This window comes from Trichophyton benhamiae, assembly GCF_000151125.1.
Source record: "Trichophyton benhamiae CBS 112371 chromosome Unknown contig01145.0, whole genome shotgun sequence".
NCBI classification, from domain to species: Eukaryota; Fungi; Ascomycota; class Eurotiomycetes; order Onygenales; family Arthrodermataceae; genus Trichophyton; species Trichophyton benhamiae.
In genome coordinates, this window is record NW_003315111.1 from 366,503 (window position 1) to 380,701 (window position 14,199).

At 48.7% G+C, this 14,199-nt stretch overlaps 4 protein-coding genes across 4 annotated transcripts; 2 read left to right on the top strand and 2 right to left on the bottom strand.

Moving 5' to 3' along the window:
* Positions 1–2,017: 2,017 nt before the first annotated feature.
* ARB_05508 (uncharacterized protein) lies at positions 2,018–2,344 on the bottom strand (the record flags this gene model as incomplete). Its single annotated transcript, XM_003016065.1, has 1 exon — positions 2,018–2,344. The coding sequence occupies one exon, from the start codon at positions 2,342–2,344 to the stop codon at positions 2,018–2,020; it is 327 nt and encodes a 108-aa protein (XP_003016111.1).
* A 1,366-nt stretch (positions 2,345–3,710) lies between these two features.
* Positions 3,711–4,788, top strand: ARB_05509 (uncharacterized protein; the record flags this gene model as incomplete). Its single annotated transcript, XM_003016066.1, has 2 exons — positions 3,711–4,353; positions 4,415–4,788. The coding sequence occupies 2 exons, from the start codon at positions 3,711–3,713 to the stop codon at positions 4,786–4,788; spliced, it is 1,017 nt and encodes a 338-aa protein (XP_003016112.1).
* Positions 4,789–5,898: 1,110 nt separating this feature from the next.
* On the bottom strand, positions 5,899–8,649 carry ARB_05510 (uncharacterized protein; the record flags this gene model as incomplete). The annotated part of the gene is made up of 1 exon (XM_003016067.1): positions 5,899–8,649. One exon carries the CDS (start codon positions 8,647–8,649, stop codon positions 5,899–5,901), a length of 2,751 nt encoding a protein of 916 aa, XP_003016113.1.
* Positions 8,650–10,192: 1,543 nt separating this feature from the next.
* On the top strand, positions 10,193–11,796 carry ARB_05511 (uncharacterized protein; the record flags this gene model as incomplete). Its single annotated transcript, XM_003016068.1, has 4 exons — positions 10,193–10,252; positions 10,331–10,433; positions 10,512–11,587; positions 11,659–11,796. 4 exons carry the CDS (start codon positions 10,193–10,195, stop codon positions 11,794–11,796), a joined length of 1,377 nt encoding a protein of 458 aa, XP_003016114.1.
* Positions 11,797–14,199: the final 2,403 nt, after the last annotated feature.

The following is a 14,199-nucleotide window of genomic DNA, read 5'->3' on the forward strand; positions in this document are numbered from 1 at the left end:
GATTCTCGAGATCTAGCAAAACCATGAGATAGAGGAGCACGGGGCAGACGAAGGAGAGGATCTTTCTCTCGAGGCCGTCGTAAAGAAGAGTGAAAAAGAGCAGGCGACGGAGGCGTGAGAGAGAAGCAGAGAGAGACAGGGAGCCAGAGAGCGCAGGTAAATAGTCAGCCAGCAACGGCTTTTCCACTTGCGTGTGAAGAGAGCGAAACCTAGCGACAGGGTAGGTTCGTCATCGGGAGCAGCTCGATGACCTCAGCGACAAGACGATTCGGCCCGTCTGCTCGACTGCGGGCTTCTGGCTGGCTGCGTTTCCTCTGGCTCGCTCGGTGATTTTTGGTCGCTGGTTGATGGTTGACGGATGGGTTGAATAATTATGAGCCGTCCAGTCTATCAAGTCAGCAGGTAGTGGCAACGGGCCGTGTCCATGGGTGAAGGGGAAGTCAAAGGCAGACAAACGTGCCAAAGAAGAGAAGAAGAAGAAGAAGAAGAAAAGATAAGAGAAGAGGCCGGTCCTGAAGCAATATAATAATTATAACTAACTGTCTGTCTCTATCTAGGTGTCCCCTTTAGCCTCATCGCACATCGACATCGCACACCCTCGCTCGCCGTCCGCCGCTGCCATGGCTCTATAAAGATCGCCTTGAAGCTATCATCCAAGGACAGCCACACCTAAAGGCATGTCTTAGCTTGGTTCATGTGCGTGAGAGATGCAGGGCGGACAGGGCCAGCAGGCAAGATTATGTCCATTTGCGAGTTCCTGCAGCCGCCTCTCAGACTCTCAGACGGCATAGGGCCCTTCCCTCTCTGCCATTTTCTTCCCTTGATTTATTCTCTCTTATCTTCGCGTTTGAAGTCTCTGGGTGTCTCATCTTCTTTGGCACCCCTTGGCTGTCCTCCGGCCTGCTTCGTGGCGGGGGTCTTGCTTTCTCCCTTTTTCTCCCACTGCCTCTGCTTTGCTTGCTTGCTTGCTTTTTTTCTCCCTAATCATTAATGTTATATCCACTTGAAGGCCGATAATGCCTGTAGAGCGCCCACATGGGATAATTTAACTAATAGATCTCTGACGCGGCTTCAGATAGGTCCCTTTGTCGTTCTTGGGCGTTGGCACTCGCTCCATACACACTGGGTGATTGCCAGCGGTGGAGTTTATCAGGTTGCTGTCGAAGGCTGATATCTGGTCTATACATCGAGTCCAGCGTCGACGGCCATCTCACTGTCATGTTACTGGAGCCAACACCAACTTCGTCTGGTCTTACCTGGTCCTGAAAGGCTTTGGCTCCTGCATGTCTAGCTGCAGCTCGGCGCAGAAGACGCAGAAGACGCAGTAAAATTATAGGAAAAAAAATTAAAATAAAAATAAAAGAAGGACAACACAACTCAAAAGGGCCATCTTGTCCGTGCCCCCACGGGGGGAACACTGACCAGGCATCTTTCTGCTGTCCCTGTTCGATCTTCGTCTCGAGTGTTCTGATAGGCGGCTGGCTTTGAACTTATCAAATAGGAAGAGCCTCTTTTTCGGACGTCAGGAAAGCAGAGAATAGGATGTGATGTCAGTTGTAGGGGTTGTTATTGTTGTTGTTGATTGCTTACTTACTGTCGGTCGGGCTTAGGATGTTTGGAATATTGCCGAATGGTCGGCCGCTGCTTTTCGCGGCTATATACTAATGCCGGATAAAATAACGTGTTCAAACCGTTTAAAGTGGCCATTTTCTAGTCACATAAAGGAAGATAAGTAGCACTAGTGCGATCTCACGTAAATGAATTGACAACAGTCGAGTAAGTAGTCGAACAATGCCCAGTTGCCAAGTTATAGCTATATATCAAGCACACCTAGAGCCAACACAACATTCACGATTGTACACTGTGTATAACAAGAACAAGCAGGGAAAAGGCAAGAAATGTGTTCGAGTTTATGTGTAACTATACATGATGACATCCCATCCTATCACTCTAATTCTATCGATCAACACATATTATCATCGGGCCGCTCGGACGGACGGGCGAACTGATAAATAACTTAGTGAGCAGCAGGTTTCTCCTCATCCATCTCGAGCCAGTCCTCCTCAACCGGGGTGGGCTGGCCGGCTTCCTGACCCTGGCCCTCAACCTCGACAGCCTGGGACTCGTAGGCCTTCAGCTCAGCGGTGATGTTAGCCTCCTCGGGGGATTGGGGAGCGGCGGGAGGTGAAAACTTCTGGACATGGCCTTCGGCGTCGTTGGCCTTGCGGGGAGTGGGCTTGTAGGCAGCGAGTTCACGGATATACAGGTCCTGGACGGGGTCGGCTGGATTAGGGAAAAAAGTTGGACGGGTAAGTAAGTCATTCATTTGCTCCAAATTCGGCATGATTATTCATCAATTGACGAGAGTGTACGCTCGCCCAAGGTCTCATAACTAACCACGTCTGATAGGAGTAGTAGCAAAGCTTCGACGAACAATCGGGCTCTGTTGGCGGACTGCTCGGCTCAGAAAAGAGACCTGGTGGTTGACCGGTTAGCATTGGTGGCCAGTTTCGGGATAGCAGGCGAGGGCGCGGGAATTGGGGGTTCTCTCTACCGAGGATCTGAAGGACTGAGACATCATCGCGACGGAGGTATGGGCTTGACTGGCTGTCGACAGGCTGGCTGCTTCGGGAGCTGAGTTTGTTCGGTGGTTTTGATATCTCTTCGTCCTTTCGTCTTTCGTTCTTCTTTTCTTCTGAGGTTGAAAGTAGGTGTTTGATGAGTCAGCAAATGCTTACTTAAGCATCAAGTCACCGGAAGAGGCAAAGCCTCGTTCACTCTTTTGCTGATATCAACTTCGATCCTCGATTTTCGACCTTCGGCCTCCCTCTTTCGACAGACAACCCCAGCCTTTCCGCCGCAGCACAGACTGGAGACCGCTAACATAGGAGACGCACTCAGGCACAGCCGTCGGGACGAGCACCAACTCACTTCATCTCACCTCACACGCTCAAACGGCTGCGCTTCTCTCCTCTCTTAAAGTGTCGACCGGCCTTGCCACTCTCCGTGGAAGCCTAGCAGAAGTTCGATTTCCTTCAGCCTGCCCGGCCAGGGCATCTTGCGGCGTCGTCTAGGGGGTTCTGGCGCTCTTGTCCGCCAAAGTCAAGGGTTTTCTCTCTAGAAAGGTAAAGCTGAGATGATTTTGCTGTCTTTCAAGGGCATCTCGCGCAAACAAATACAAAAGCACACCAGCATGATATTGAAAAAAATGGAATAAAACAACCAGTTTAGGCCTTGAAGAAGCTGCCACTCTCCTCCATTATCTTCCGCAAGGCCCTCGATAAGGTTAAAAAAAGAATAAAGATTTTACAAATATAAAATACGCCATCATCATCCGCTTGACCCTCTTTCTCTCCCTCTCTGCTCCTCTTTTTTTTTCGCTATATTATTTTGGAACTAACATGGTGTTAAAAGAGGCAGTGGTTGTTCGCATATCCTCTTGAACTGGAGAAGAAAAGCGTGCCGACAAGGGCCCAGTGATCCTCTTTTCGCATCTCCCTCCAGCTCTTCTCGTTTTCTCCTGTTCGGTACCAACCGCCAAACTGTATTCGCCGCTCTTCATCCGTGTGTGCGCGTCTCAGCATAACCTTACCGTTAGCTACAATAAGATAAGGCGTCGTCATTCTAGTCGCCTGAGGCCTCAAAAAGGGAAGGTTCATAAAGCTAAAATGGCGGCTGTAGGAACTGGTCTTCGGGGGGAGGCCGCTCAGATGCCGTGGAAGGAGAACCTAGCTGCGCGGCTTATATGCCCGGAGTGTAAGGAGAATCCTCCTAATCTAGTCCCCGAGAGCCACGAAACCATATGCGGCTCCTGTGGCCTCGTCTTGGCTGATAGGGAAATTGACCCTCACTCAGAGTGGCGTACTTTCTCAAATGATGATCAGAATAATGATGACCCTTCTCGTGTCGGTGACGCTTCTAACCCTCTGCTTAACGGCAACCAGCTCGAGACGCAGATTTCGTTTGGTACGGGTGGAGCTCGCAGCAGAGAGCTTCATCGTGCCCAAAGCAAGATGTCCACAGAGAAAACAAACAAGGCCTTGCTTGCTGCCTATAAGGAGATAGGCTCCTTGTGTGATGGGTTTAACATTCAAAAGAACGTTGCAGATACGGCAAAATACCTGTTCAAAATCGTTGATGATGCGAAAGCATTCAAGGGGAAATCCCAAGATGTTATTATAGCCGGTTGCATCTTCATTGCCTGTCGGCAGTGCAAGGTTCCGCGGACATTTACTGAAATATTCGCTGTCACAAGAGTTTCAAAGAAGGAAATCGGCAGGATTTACAAGGCTCTGGAGAAGTTCTTCACAGCTCAGAACCTTGAGCGCATCAACTCTGTGGTCTCAAGTGGAGGTATGAAGCTGACACTGTGTGGCATTTAATATGACGCCATGTACTAACATACTACAACCAGGCGTTCCTGACCCCAACGACGCATACACTGGAACTACATCTACTAAGCCAAGTGATCTCTGCAACCGATTCTGCAATCTTCTTGACCTCCCCTTCCAGGTTACGAACGTTTCGTCCCTACTCGCGGACAGAGTCACTTCCATGGGCGATCTCGCTGGCCGCTCACCACTTTCCATTGTCGCTGCTTCCATATACATGGCTTCCTTCTTAATGGGCCATGGGAAGTCGGCCAAGGAGATTTCCGGTGTTGCCCATGTTAGTGACGGTACTATCCGCGGCGCTTATAAACAGCTTTACGCTGAACGAGAGAGATTGATTGATCCTGCTTGGATTAAGGATGGAAAGGGTGACATGAGCAAACTTCCTATTAGCTGAAAAATGCAATGGGGAGTGTCATCCAGTTTCCTAGGGCTACACCAGCTTCACGCAATGGCTTGCATCTGCGGTTGTCTTGGATAGTCCACTTGATCTTTATAGTTCCTTTCTCTCTTTTTTTATTCTAGCAATAATCACGTTCCCACGGCCTGAAATCAATAGCCTCGTTCTTTTGATCCCTTTTATGGTTGTTACCATTCTCCTTTTCGCTCGCTCTACTGCGTACTCTCCTTTTTGCGTTTTTCTACCTTTTGCGGCAGATTGTAAACCAATTTCTCTCTCGCCTTCGCTTGTTTGTTCTGTATTTTGTGTTTCCTTGGGGGTCATACATATATTTCTCTTCCTTTCCCCTGAAAAGAAGCTGGTTATAACTCTGATGGAGGATTGGAGATTTCTTTCGCCAGATAGAATGGCTTGTGTATTTCGACTAATAACCATAGATAGAACCAATGGATTCGATTCCGTAAACTGGTTGTGTCAAAGCCTACTGTAATACTAAGTGTTTCAGCTGGAGATATATTTTCAACAACTTGAAGGGCTTTATAAGGAAATTATATACAGCTCTGGTATGTAGGTAATTTTATGTGTGTTCCAAAATTTGAACAGACAGTTTCATCAACCAAGTTTCAACAAGGAAAGAAACGCTGTAAGGACAGAGATATCTCGCATAGTAAAGGAGGATAACAGGCGGTTTCGCTAGTAATTAGTATAAAAAATGGTATTTGAAGACGAGAGGAAGGACGTGTACTCGATAGCATCATGAAGTACACGCTAGACGAGGGAAAAGAGGGATAAGAAAACAACTTGAATGTCATAATAATACGAGGATTTCAGGAGAAGAGAAGAAAAGAAGAAATGTTGAAGACAGGTAGGACGAAAAAAGGAGATAAACCGAGCATGATGCCAAATGCTGTATAGTATAACAAACGCCGTGATCGAGGTATAAGTGGGAAAAGGAAACTGAAAAAGGACAAGTAAAAGGGCCATGCATTGAGCTGCTCCGGTGAATCGTCCTAGCAATGACTCTGGAAGATGATTGTTTCGTTCATTGATGAAATATATACTGACAGAAAGGGGAAAGATAATAAAGAGAGGGAAAGGGATAGAAGATTATTGGTTTAATCTGACAGCTGCGTTGGTGATGATCTTTGAGACTTTATCAATCCATACCTGGGTTTGGGTCCAGTCTCTTGAATCCATGGCATCCCTAATGGCAGGGAAGTAAGTCGAGTCCTCGGGGTTCTCAGGCCATAGTTGAGGGGAGAATATCATATGTTTATATTGAGTGCGGTTAGGGACCTGTGATATCAAGTTAGAAGAGGGGATTTTGAAAAGGCAGTAGGAAAGAAAGCTTACTCCTCCGCCTTGTTCTAGGTCTAGAAGGTTTGTTTCAAAATAGGCCATGTGAGTATTGTGAGTCATGCGTCTGAGAGCCGAGACATCGTCTTCAAATCCGTTCTGGTCATATATAGTGGCATTCCAATTCCCTTCCCATCGATGGAACTTGGCAACTTCGGCATTAAGGGAGTTGGCTGCGTCATATAGAGGTTCCAGGTCAACAACGCCGTCGTCTGATTTATTGTTATCATTTTTATCTCGGTTCTTGAGAGATTTCAGAGGCACAGATATCTTTTTGGCGTATTTATGCAAATCCAAGACATACTGAGCAAGAGCTTTAGCAAAGGGATGTATGTCAAATGGGAGGACGGGTCGGCTGCATAGCTCCAGAGCGAGCAGGCCCCAGATCTGGCCCATAGCACGATGGTATAAGAAACCAGGGTCGCCCGTTTTATGAATCCAGTCGAAATTGCTGTAACAACTGTGGGCAGGGTAACGGTCTCCTTTAAATTCCAGACTGATGCTAGAAGTACCGGAAATTGTCTGGAACGGGAGAGAATCACCTTCCGCGTTGGGTCCTTCAAGTTTAGACCCAGCCTTGTCCCAAAGTTGCCGAATAGTTGCTCTTCTCCTGGGATCTGGTACCCGATTCAAGATGTGGAGCAGAATAGGCTCAAATAGGGGTGAGCCTCTGGCGGAGAATTTATCTCCAGAGACAGCAACATCCACATTGAGATAGGCAAATGCATTAGCCCTTAGAAGCTCTGTTCTATCTTCAACGTGCTCAGTGGATCCAATCATCCCATACTCGCCTGCATCCCAGCTGACGAACTCAATGGTCCGCAGTGGTCTCCATCCACGAGCCTTGAGCTCACCAAAAACACGGGCAATCTCTAGTAGAACCGCAGTTCCGCTGCCAGGTTCTACCGCCCCGAAGCACCAGGAGTCACGATGGTTACCCAGTATGATGCTGTTTTTGGACTGCTCGACGCCAACTATTCGCCCAATAACATTGTAGATGGGCTGCCGCTCAACCTCATCCTGCAAATTCATCAAGTTGACCTTAGGTGAATCTTCGTTTCCAGTCCACCATTCGTTGATATCTGGAACACCACCAACCCAGTCCTTGGGTACCTTCTTACCATGACCCTTGAGAGCCATCAAAAGGTGTTGAGCATCCTTCCAGGAGAGAGGGATGCTTGGGATCTGGGGAAGCCCCTTAGCTTCGTCAACCTTTAATCGCTTCTTTTCATCTGTCCGGGAAGAGAACCCAGGACTGAGGACGTCACCAGCCGCCATAGCAACGCGGTTAACTGCACCTCTCTGGACCCCATCCTTGGGCATGAACCTTCCCTTTGGCCAAGGATCCCCTTTCCGGAATCCGTCTTCAGCTGGGTCAGAATATATAATACAACCAGCCGCACCAGCCAGTTCCGCAGCCTTGACCTTTAGAGCCACGTCTGGCTGTGTCCCGTAATGTCGGATCAAGATTATTGACCCCTTGACACTCACACCCATATCAGTAAGCTTTTGAAATTCCTGCTTGGATCCATAATTTGCATATACAAGCGGTCCTGTTACGTTGCCTGATTTGGAGAGTCCGTGGAACACCATTGTCTGCTCCCGTGGCGGATCAGTGTACACCTGGTCTTCCTCAACTTGCGCCTCCCATCGCGCCTCAGGAGGGTCAACTATGGCTACCTTCCTCCCACCTTTCTTAGGGTAGTTGAGATAGACATCAAACTGCTCCAACTCGACACTTTCCAGCCCATATGACTTGAAGTTTTCCTCTACCCATTTAGCCAAGGCGTAGTTCCCTTCTGTGCCCGCAATATGAGGGAAATTTGTAGCCCGTTCGAGATTCTGTCCTATGGCTGTTTCATTAATGTGGTTCTCCAGGAACACACGGACAGACTCGGGTTGGTATATCTGGCCTTGGTTGATCCTGTTGCTGAACGAAAAGAAGTTTGAGACGAAGAGTAGGTAAACAAGAGAAGCGACTAGACAAACGGCAAAGACCCTCAGTAGGATAATGCATCTCTGCTGATGCTCTATGCCCGCACATATATTAAAGCGAAAGTTGAAGGATGGTAGAGTGAAAGTAGGGAAATATTTTCGTAACGGCAGGTTTATTGACGATAGGGTCCGTTTGAAGCTTGTGAATCGTTTAGCAAAGGAGGAAGACGACGACGATGACGAAGCCTGTGGAGGATCCTCGACTTCCATCTCCTCTAGTTCTCTCCGCAACTGCTCCGTCGACCCACGAGCAGAACTCCCATTTTCTGAGAGAAAGTCAAGGCTTGACCGTGCCGATTCGACTGTGGGAGGTCTGTATCCCCGCAAAAATGGCCGCTGGCTGCGCTCTCCGGCCGTGTCATGGTTGTGTAGGAGGCCCTGCCTTTCGGCATCGTCGCTTACTTCTCGAGGTCCGAGCCGGGATTGCGAGGATGACGGGCGAGAGGAGGTTGCTTCTTCATAGGTAGGGATCGGGAGGTGTTCATAGGGGACCTTTTGGTCGCCCATCGCCGCAGAGGGGACCGTTTATCCTCACCTTTCAAATATTGCGGAGGGCGAGGCAGACGACGACGCTGTGTCGCGCGAAATCAGGGGGACGGTCACCGTTCAACCGTCGAGGGGTCCCTGGTCATGTTCTACCAGCCGAGGGGGAGTGTATCAAAAGAGTGTAAGCTGACTGGATCTCCTTCTTTTCCTTTCCCGAGAACCCGCCAGTCGTTATCACGTTTGGCAAAGTTGAAGTTGCTCGCGATGTTTCTGTTCCCCTTACGAGGTCAGCCCCGATGCACAGCCATGTCACGTGCCTCGGTCTCGGCCCTGTGCCTGTTCGTGTTCAATATATTTTATTATTATTGGGATCTTTTTATAACTTGTAGAAGCAAGCAGTGTAACATACTCCTTGCTGAGCAGAGGAGCAGGGGACACATGTCTTTAACCTCGTACGGTGTACTTTATCAGCCCTTTGCTTGACTTTTCACATAGTTGCGTAATCCGCCAGAGCCTTATCACGGACTCCTCGAGCAGCCTTCGGCCGCGTGGATACTGCCCACACTTCCAATCAAACAACTAGCTAACCAGCAATATCCGGCTAACCTTATACACAACGCTGAAGAACCGTCCTGTCCGTTCTCTTCGCATGCTCCGACAAACGCTGATGCCTGGAATGACTAGCTAATTAACCAATCGGATGACTAAGCTGATAGTAAGCTAACAAAACTTAGTTGGCGCTCTTATCGATAAGCCACTTCTGTGGCTGAGCGTCGGAGTTGCAAGACAGCACACAAGTAACAGCACGACTCTGCATAAGCCTGAAGATACCAACCACGCTCGTCGCTCTGCATGTTTGTCTGCCCTCCGCATGCATGAACAACTCGGCTTCCTCGACGTCGGCCTCGCTTTTCGCTCTTCGGCTGCCACGTCTTGCTTTGTTCCCTGTTGAGCCGCTAGTCCTAAACGGGCCTAGTCCCTATGATCTGACCACCCATCGATATCGCTTAGTCATCAAAATTTAATCTTTTTTTTGTGCAAAAAAAAAAAAAGGAAAAACCATTTTTTAGGCGGTTGAAAGTCGACTAGCTAGCTTGGTTGAGAATAAAAAAAGATAAAGAGTGGGAGAAGAGAAGAAGAGAGAAGAAAGAAGAGACGAGACGAAAGGGGGGAATAAAAGGAGAAACCTCATCCCCAGCTCCAAAAAGTCGCCGTCTCAATTGCATTGTCTATATAAACCCGCCGTAAGCTGCTGGTCCCCCCACTAGTTGGTTCCCCTGCTATCACCTCACCCACTCTGTCTGCTACATACGCCTGCGTCCACTACTGCTCCCCCTGTTCACCGCTCCCCTTTTGCTCCCCCACTGCACGAAGACGAAGAATTGAACAGCCACCTACACTCTTGTCGCTTGCTGCTCTGCTTGCTCGGCCTTGTTCGTCTTCATCCCACACTCTTCTGTCCTGCAGTACTTGTGTCCCTCGCTGACAGTCTTTGTTCTCAGAAATATACACCGAAGCTCGTCGTACAGAACGGAGAGAGAAGGAAAAAAAACCCACCGTAACCATGTCTTCCCGACCTCAAAATATCGGCATCAAAGCCCTTGAGATCTACTTCCCCAGCCAGGTGAGACCTCGTTCCAGTGTCCTTGTTGGCACAGTAAAGGAGGGTCATTGCTAAATCCTTGCTAAATGCCTCCGATAGTGCGTCGACCAAGCCGAGCTCGAGAAGTTCGATGGAGTCAGTCAAGGCAAATATACCATTGGTCTCGGCCAGACCAAGATGAGCTTCTGTGATGACAGAGAAGGTGAGATAAACTGCTGGTCTCCGTTTCTTGTATTAGTATTATGTATTATGTCGTGGGGCTTCTGCTAACAGATCCTAGACATCTACTCCATATGCTTGACCACTGTGTCTTCACTCCTCCGCAAATACTCCATCGACCCCAAGTCGATTGGACGCCTCGAGGTCGGCACAGAGACCATGCTGGACAAGTCCAAGTCCGTCAAGTCCGTGCTGATGCAGCTCTTTGCTCCCTCTGGCAACACCAACATCGAGGGTGTCGACACCGTCAACGCCTGCTACGGCGGAACCAATGCTCTTCTCAACAGCATCAACTGGGTAGAGTCCTCTGGCTGGGATGGCAGAGACGCCATCGTTGTTGCTGGTGACATTGCTCTCTACAAGAAGGGTAATGCTCGTCCCACCGGTGGAGCTGGCTGTGTTGCCATGCTCGTCGGACCCGATGCTCCCATTGTCTTTGAGCCCGGTCTCAGGGGCACCTACATCACCCATGCCTACGACTTCTACAAGCCTGACCTTACCAGCGAATACCCCTATGTTGACGGTCACTACTCCATAAGATGCTACACCGAAGCCGTGGATGCCTGCTACAAGGCGTACAACGCCAGAGAGAAAGTCCTTAAGGGCCAAAACGGTGACTCAAACGGTATTGTAGACGAGTCTAAGACCCCTCTTGACCGATTTGATCATATTCTCTTCCACGCTCCCACCTGCAAGCTCGTAGCTAAGTCGTACGGACGACTCCTCTACAACGACTACCTTGACAACCCAGAGCACCCGGCCTTCGCTGAAGTTGCCCCTGAAGTCCGCAACCTCGACTATGAGAAGTCTGTCACCGACAAGACAGTCGAAAAGACCTTCATGGGCCTGTCCAAGAAGCGATTCAACGAGCGTATCGCTCCATCTATCGAAGTAGCCACTCAGTGCGGAAACATGTACTGCGCAAGTGTCTACGGAGGACTCGTCAGCTTACTCAGCAAAGTTCCTTTCGACCCTGCCCAGCCCAAGCGTGTTGGCATCTTCAGTTATGGAAGCGGCCTGGCTAGCTCCATGTTCAGCATCAAGGTTGTCGGTGATGTCTCAAATATTGTCAAGCAGTTGGATCTGCAAAAGCGACTCGATGCCAGACGTGTGGTCGATCCCCAGGTTTACGATGATGTAAGTTCATACATTCATGTTGGAAATGATTACAAACTGAACTAACCTCATTTTCTTTCAAATAATTACAGATGTGCCTCCTTCGTGAAAAGGCTCACTTGCAGAAGAACTTCACTCCTGTTGGCAACGTCGACAACATCACCCCTGGAACTTACTACCTAACCAAGGTCGATGACATGTTCCGAAGAGAGTATGCCGTCAAGGCATAAATAAACATTTTTAATTAAAAATAAGAGGTGGCGGAAGGGTCCATTCAGCATAATTCAAAAAAAGGCTTTTTCAACAGGGTGCAACCGCATCTCCATCTTCAGGAGATGAAATTCAAAACTCACATCTGCCTCTTCCTTTTTCTACTTTCTCTTTCTTAGAAGGGGGATTATAAACCTTGCACACGAACGGGGTATGCTTTTCTTTTCCTTATTTGCATGAGCAATCGAGTGATGCCACATGAACGGGGAACTTGGGGGGGCTCAACAGTGATGGAGAAATGAGGGACACGGTCTTTTTTTTTACCATGATTACCAAGACCAACCACGCTTACCCATTCACGCTTACTATTCTTCTTTCACCTTTTGGAACATAGCATAGACACATGCTTAATTTTAATACATGGGGTTTTTTCAATCGTCCTAACTTGTTAGGATATTCTCGCTACGATGTATTCTGTGTTCCTTGGAACTATACAAGCCCACGCAGTAGTTTCAGTCGCTGTACTCTGTATGACGCGGGGACGGGGTGAAGTTAAGCCCGTTCGTCCTCCCTACGCGCCCATTGGGCGGCAAAGGCGACACATCGCGTTGAATTGGCTTCGTTTGGATTGGTGGATTACTTCTTCAGGCCGAAAGACGGTCACTTACAGGCGATGATACCGACTGTAACACAAAATATGAAACACATTTTAGGCATGCAGCCTAAGCTGACAGCCAGTCAGACGGGTAAGAAAGCTCGTTAACGCCAGGAGCTGGAACTGTGGATCGGCAAGGGGGTGACTTTTCCGAGGTACTTTTTCTGGCTCGAGCGTTCTTCTTCTGTCTCCCTTCGCGCCGTCAAAGCTGCATGGTCCCTCTTTGATGCCTCCCGTCTCTCATTTAACCCCCCCGGTAGGAAAATGTTACTCCGGTTTTTATTGTACAGGTTGTTGGTTGTTTCCACTTTTGACGTCGCCGAGAGAAGGAGTCATGTGACCGATATGATGGTACGTGCACTGGGGCTCTAGTCACGTGTGAACCGTACTTTCCTCATTTAGACAATAGTGGGTCATCAGTTAGCGCCTGCCTTCCAAATACAGTTTAGTGGCCATTAGTCAGGTCACAGCATAAGCCAATAGGAGGCTTTAACACCCTTGTCCCGCCCAGACGCGCCCACGTCGGCGCGTAACTGCTGCACGTCCCCATCACGACAACCTCGTCCATATGTATATTTGTTTATATTTATGGGACGGGCGGCCGACTTGCTCATGGGCGCCAACTAGTGCCTTTGCATTCAAGAACCGCTACAGGACCCTGAAACAGTCGCATCTTTCCCATTCCCCTGGCACGATATCCCACTTTCCGACTACCCTTGCTGGGGCTTCCTCCCCGGCCGGCGGAGAAATATCTATCTTTGTCCGCGAAGCGGCAATATTATTTCATGCGATGGAGCTCTCTTTGGCGCCAACAACGTCTAAATGTGACATTCTTCCTCTCTGAAACAGCCATGCATAGCGCCTACTAGCCCTGGCTAGAAATAGCAGCTGCGTAATGAATGTCCAAATATAGGTTGTTATTCACGGAGAGTCTCTGCCGGAGCATTACCTTATGTGTGATGATCGATGATATCGGTAAGGGCATGAGCATGGGGAAGAAGTAACTTACTGAGTTACTACTGGCTCCCACCGACGCAAAAGGAGACTCGGGCTAAACCCCATACCCCTTATCCCACCCCGTCTCGCCTAGTGATCTGTATCAGATATGCCCTTCTCTTTCTTTCTTTTTTTCCCCTTTCTTTCAGTTTGGCGCTTCCTGCAACCTAAGGCCCGGCACCTAGGACCCGCCTTTACGCTCCAGACAGGCGGCTCGGTCGAGGGTTGAGGATACATTTTTAGCCTTCTGAATAGACGGAATTTTATGCCAATGGGCGCGTCTCTCCTTTCCCGCTTTTCTTTTTATTCCTCGATATGATTCATTGCATGTTTCAGATATCTTTATGTTCTTGAGCTTCGTATGGTTATGGCCCTGCAACTCCTGCCAGTCCCTGTTGGACTTGTTGAAGATTTAATGTCCACAATGCCCATCCAGAATTCTCTCTGGCTTGTTCAATTTTTCATTCCCCAGGCTCAACTTCTCCTTTAATTTTCTTTTCCTTTTCTTGTTTCTCTATTTCCCTTGCATTTCCTATTGTATGGTTCCCATGTTCTGTCCCTCCAGATACCCTGGTTAACTACACGTTTTCTTTGTATACCTACTGAATACGGTGCATACTATTGGAAGCTGGCCTTCCCTTTCTCATCATTTCACTTGTATCTCCATTCAAGCATTAGCATCTCGGATTGTCACAAAAGCTTTACCCTCCCTTTTTCCCCGTCATATTGGTTTTACTATACCCATTCCAATTCCTTAGATTGGTACGTTGAT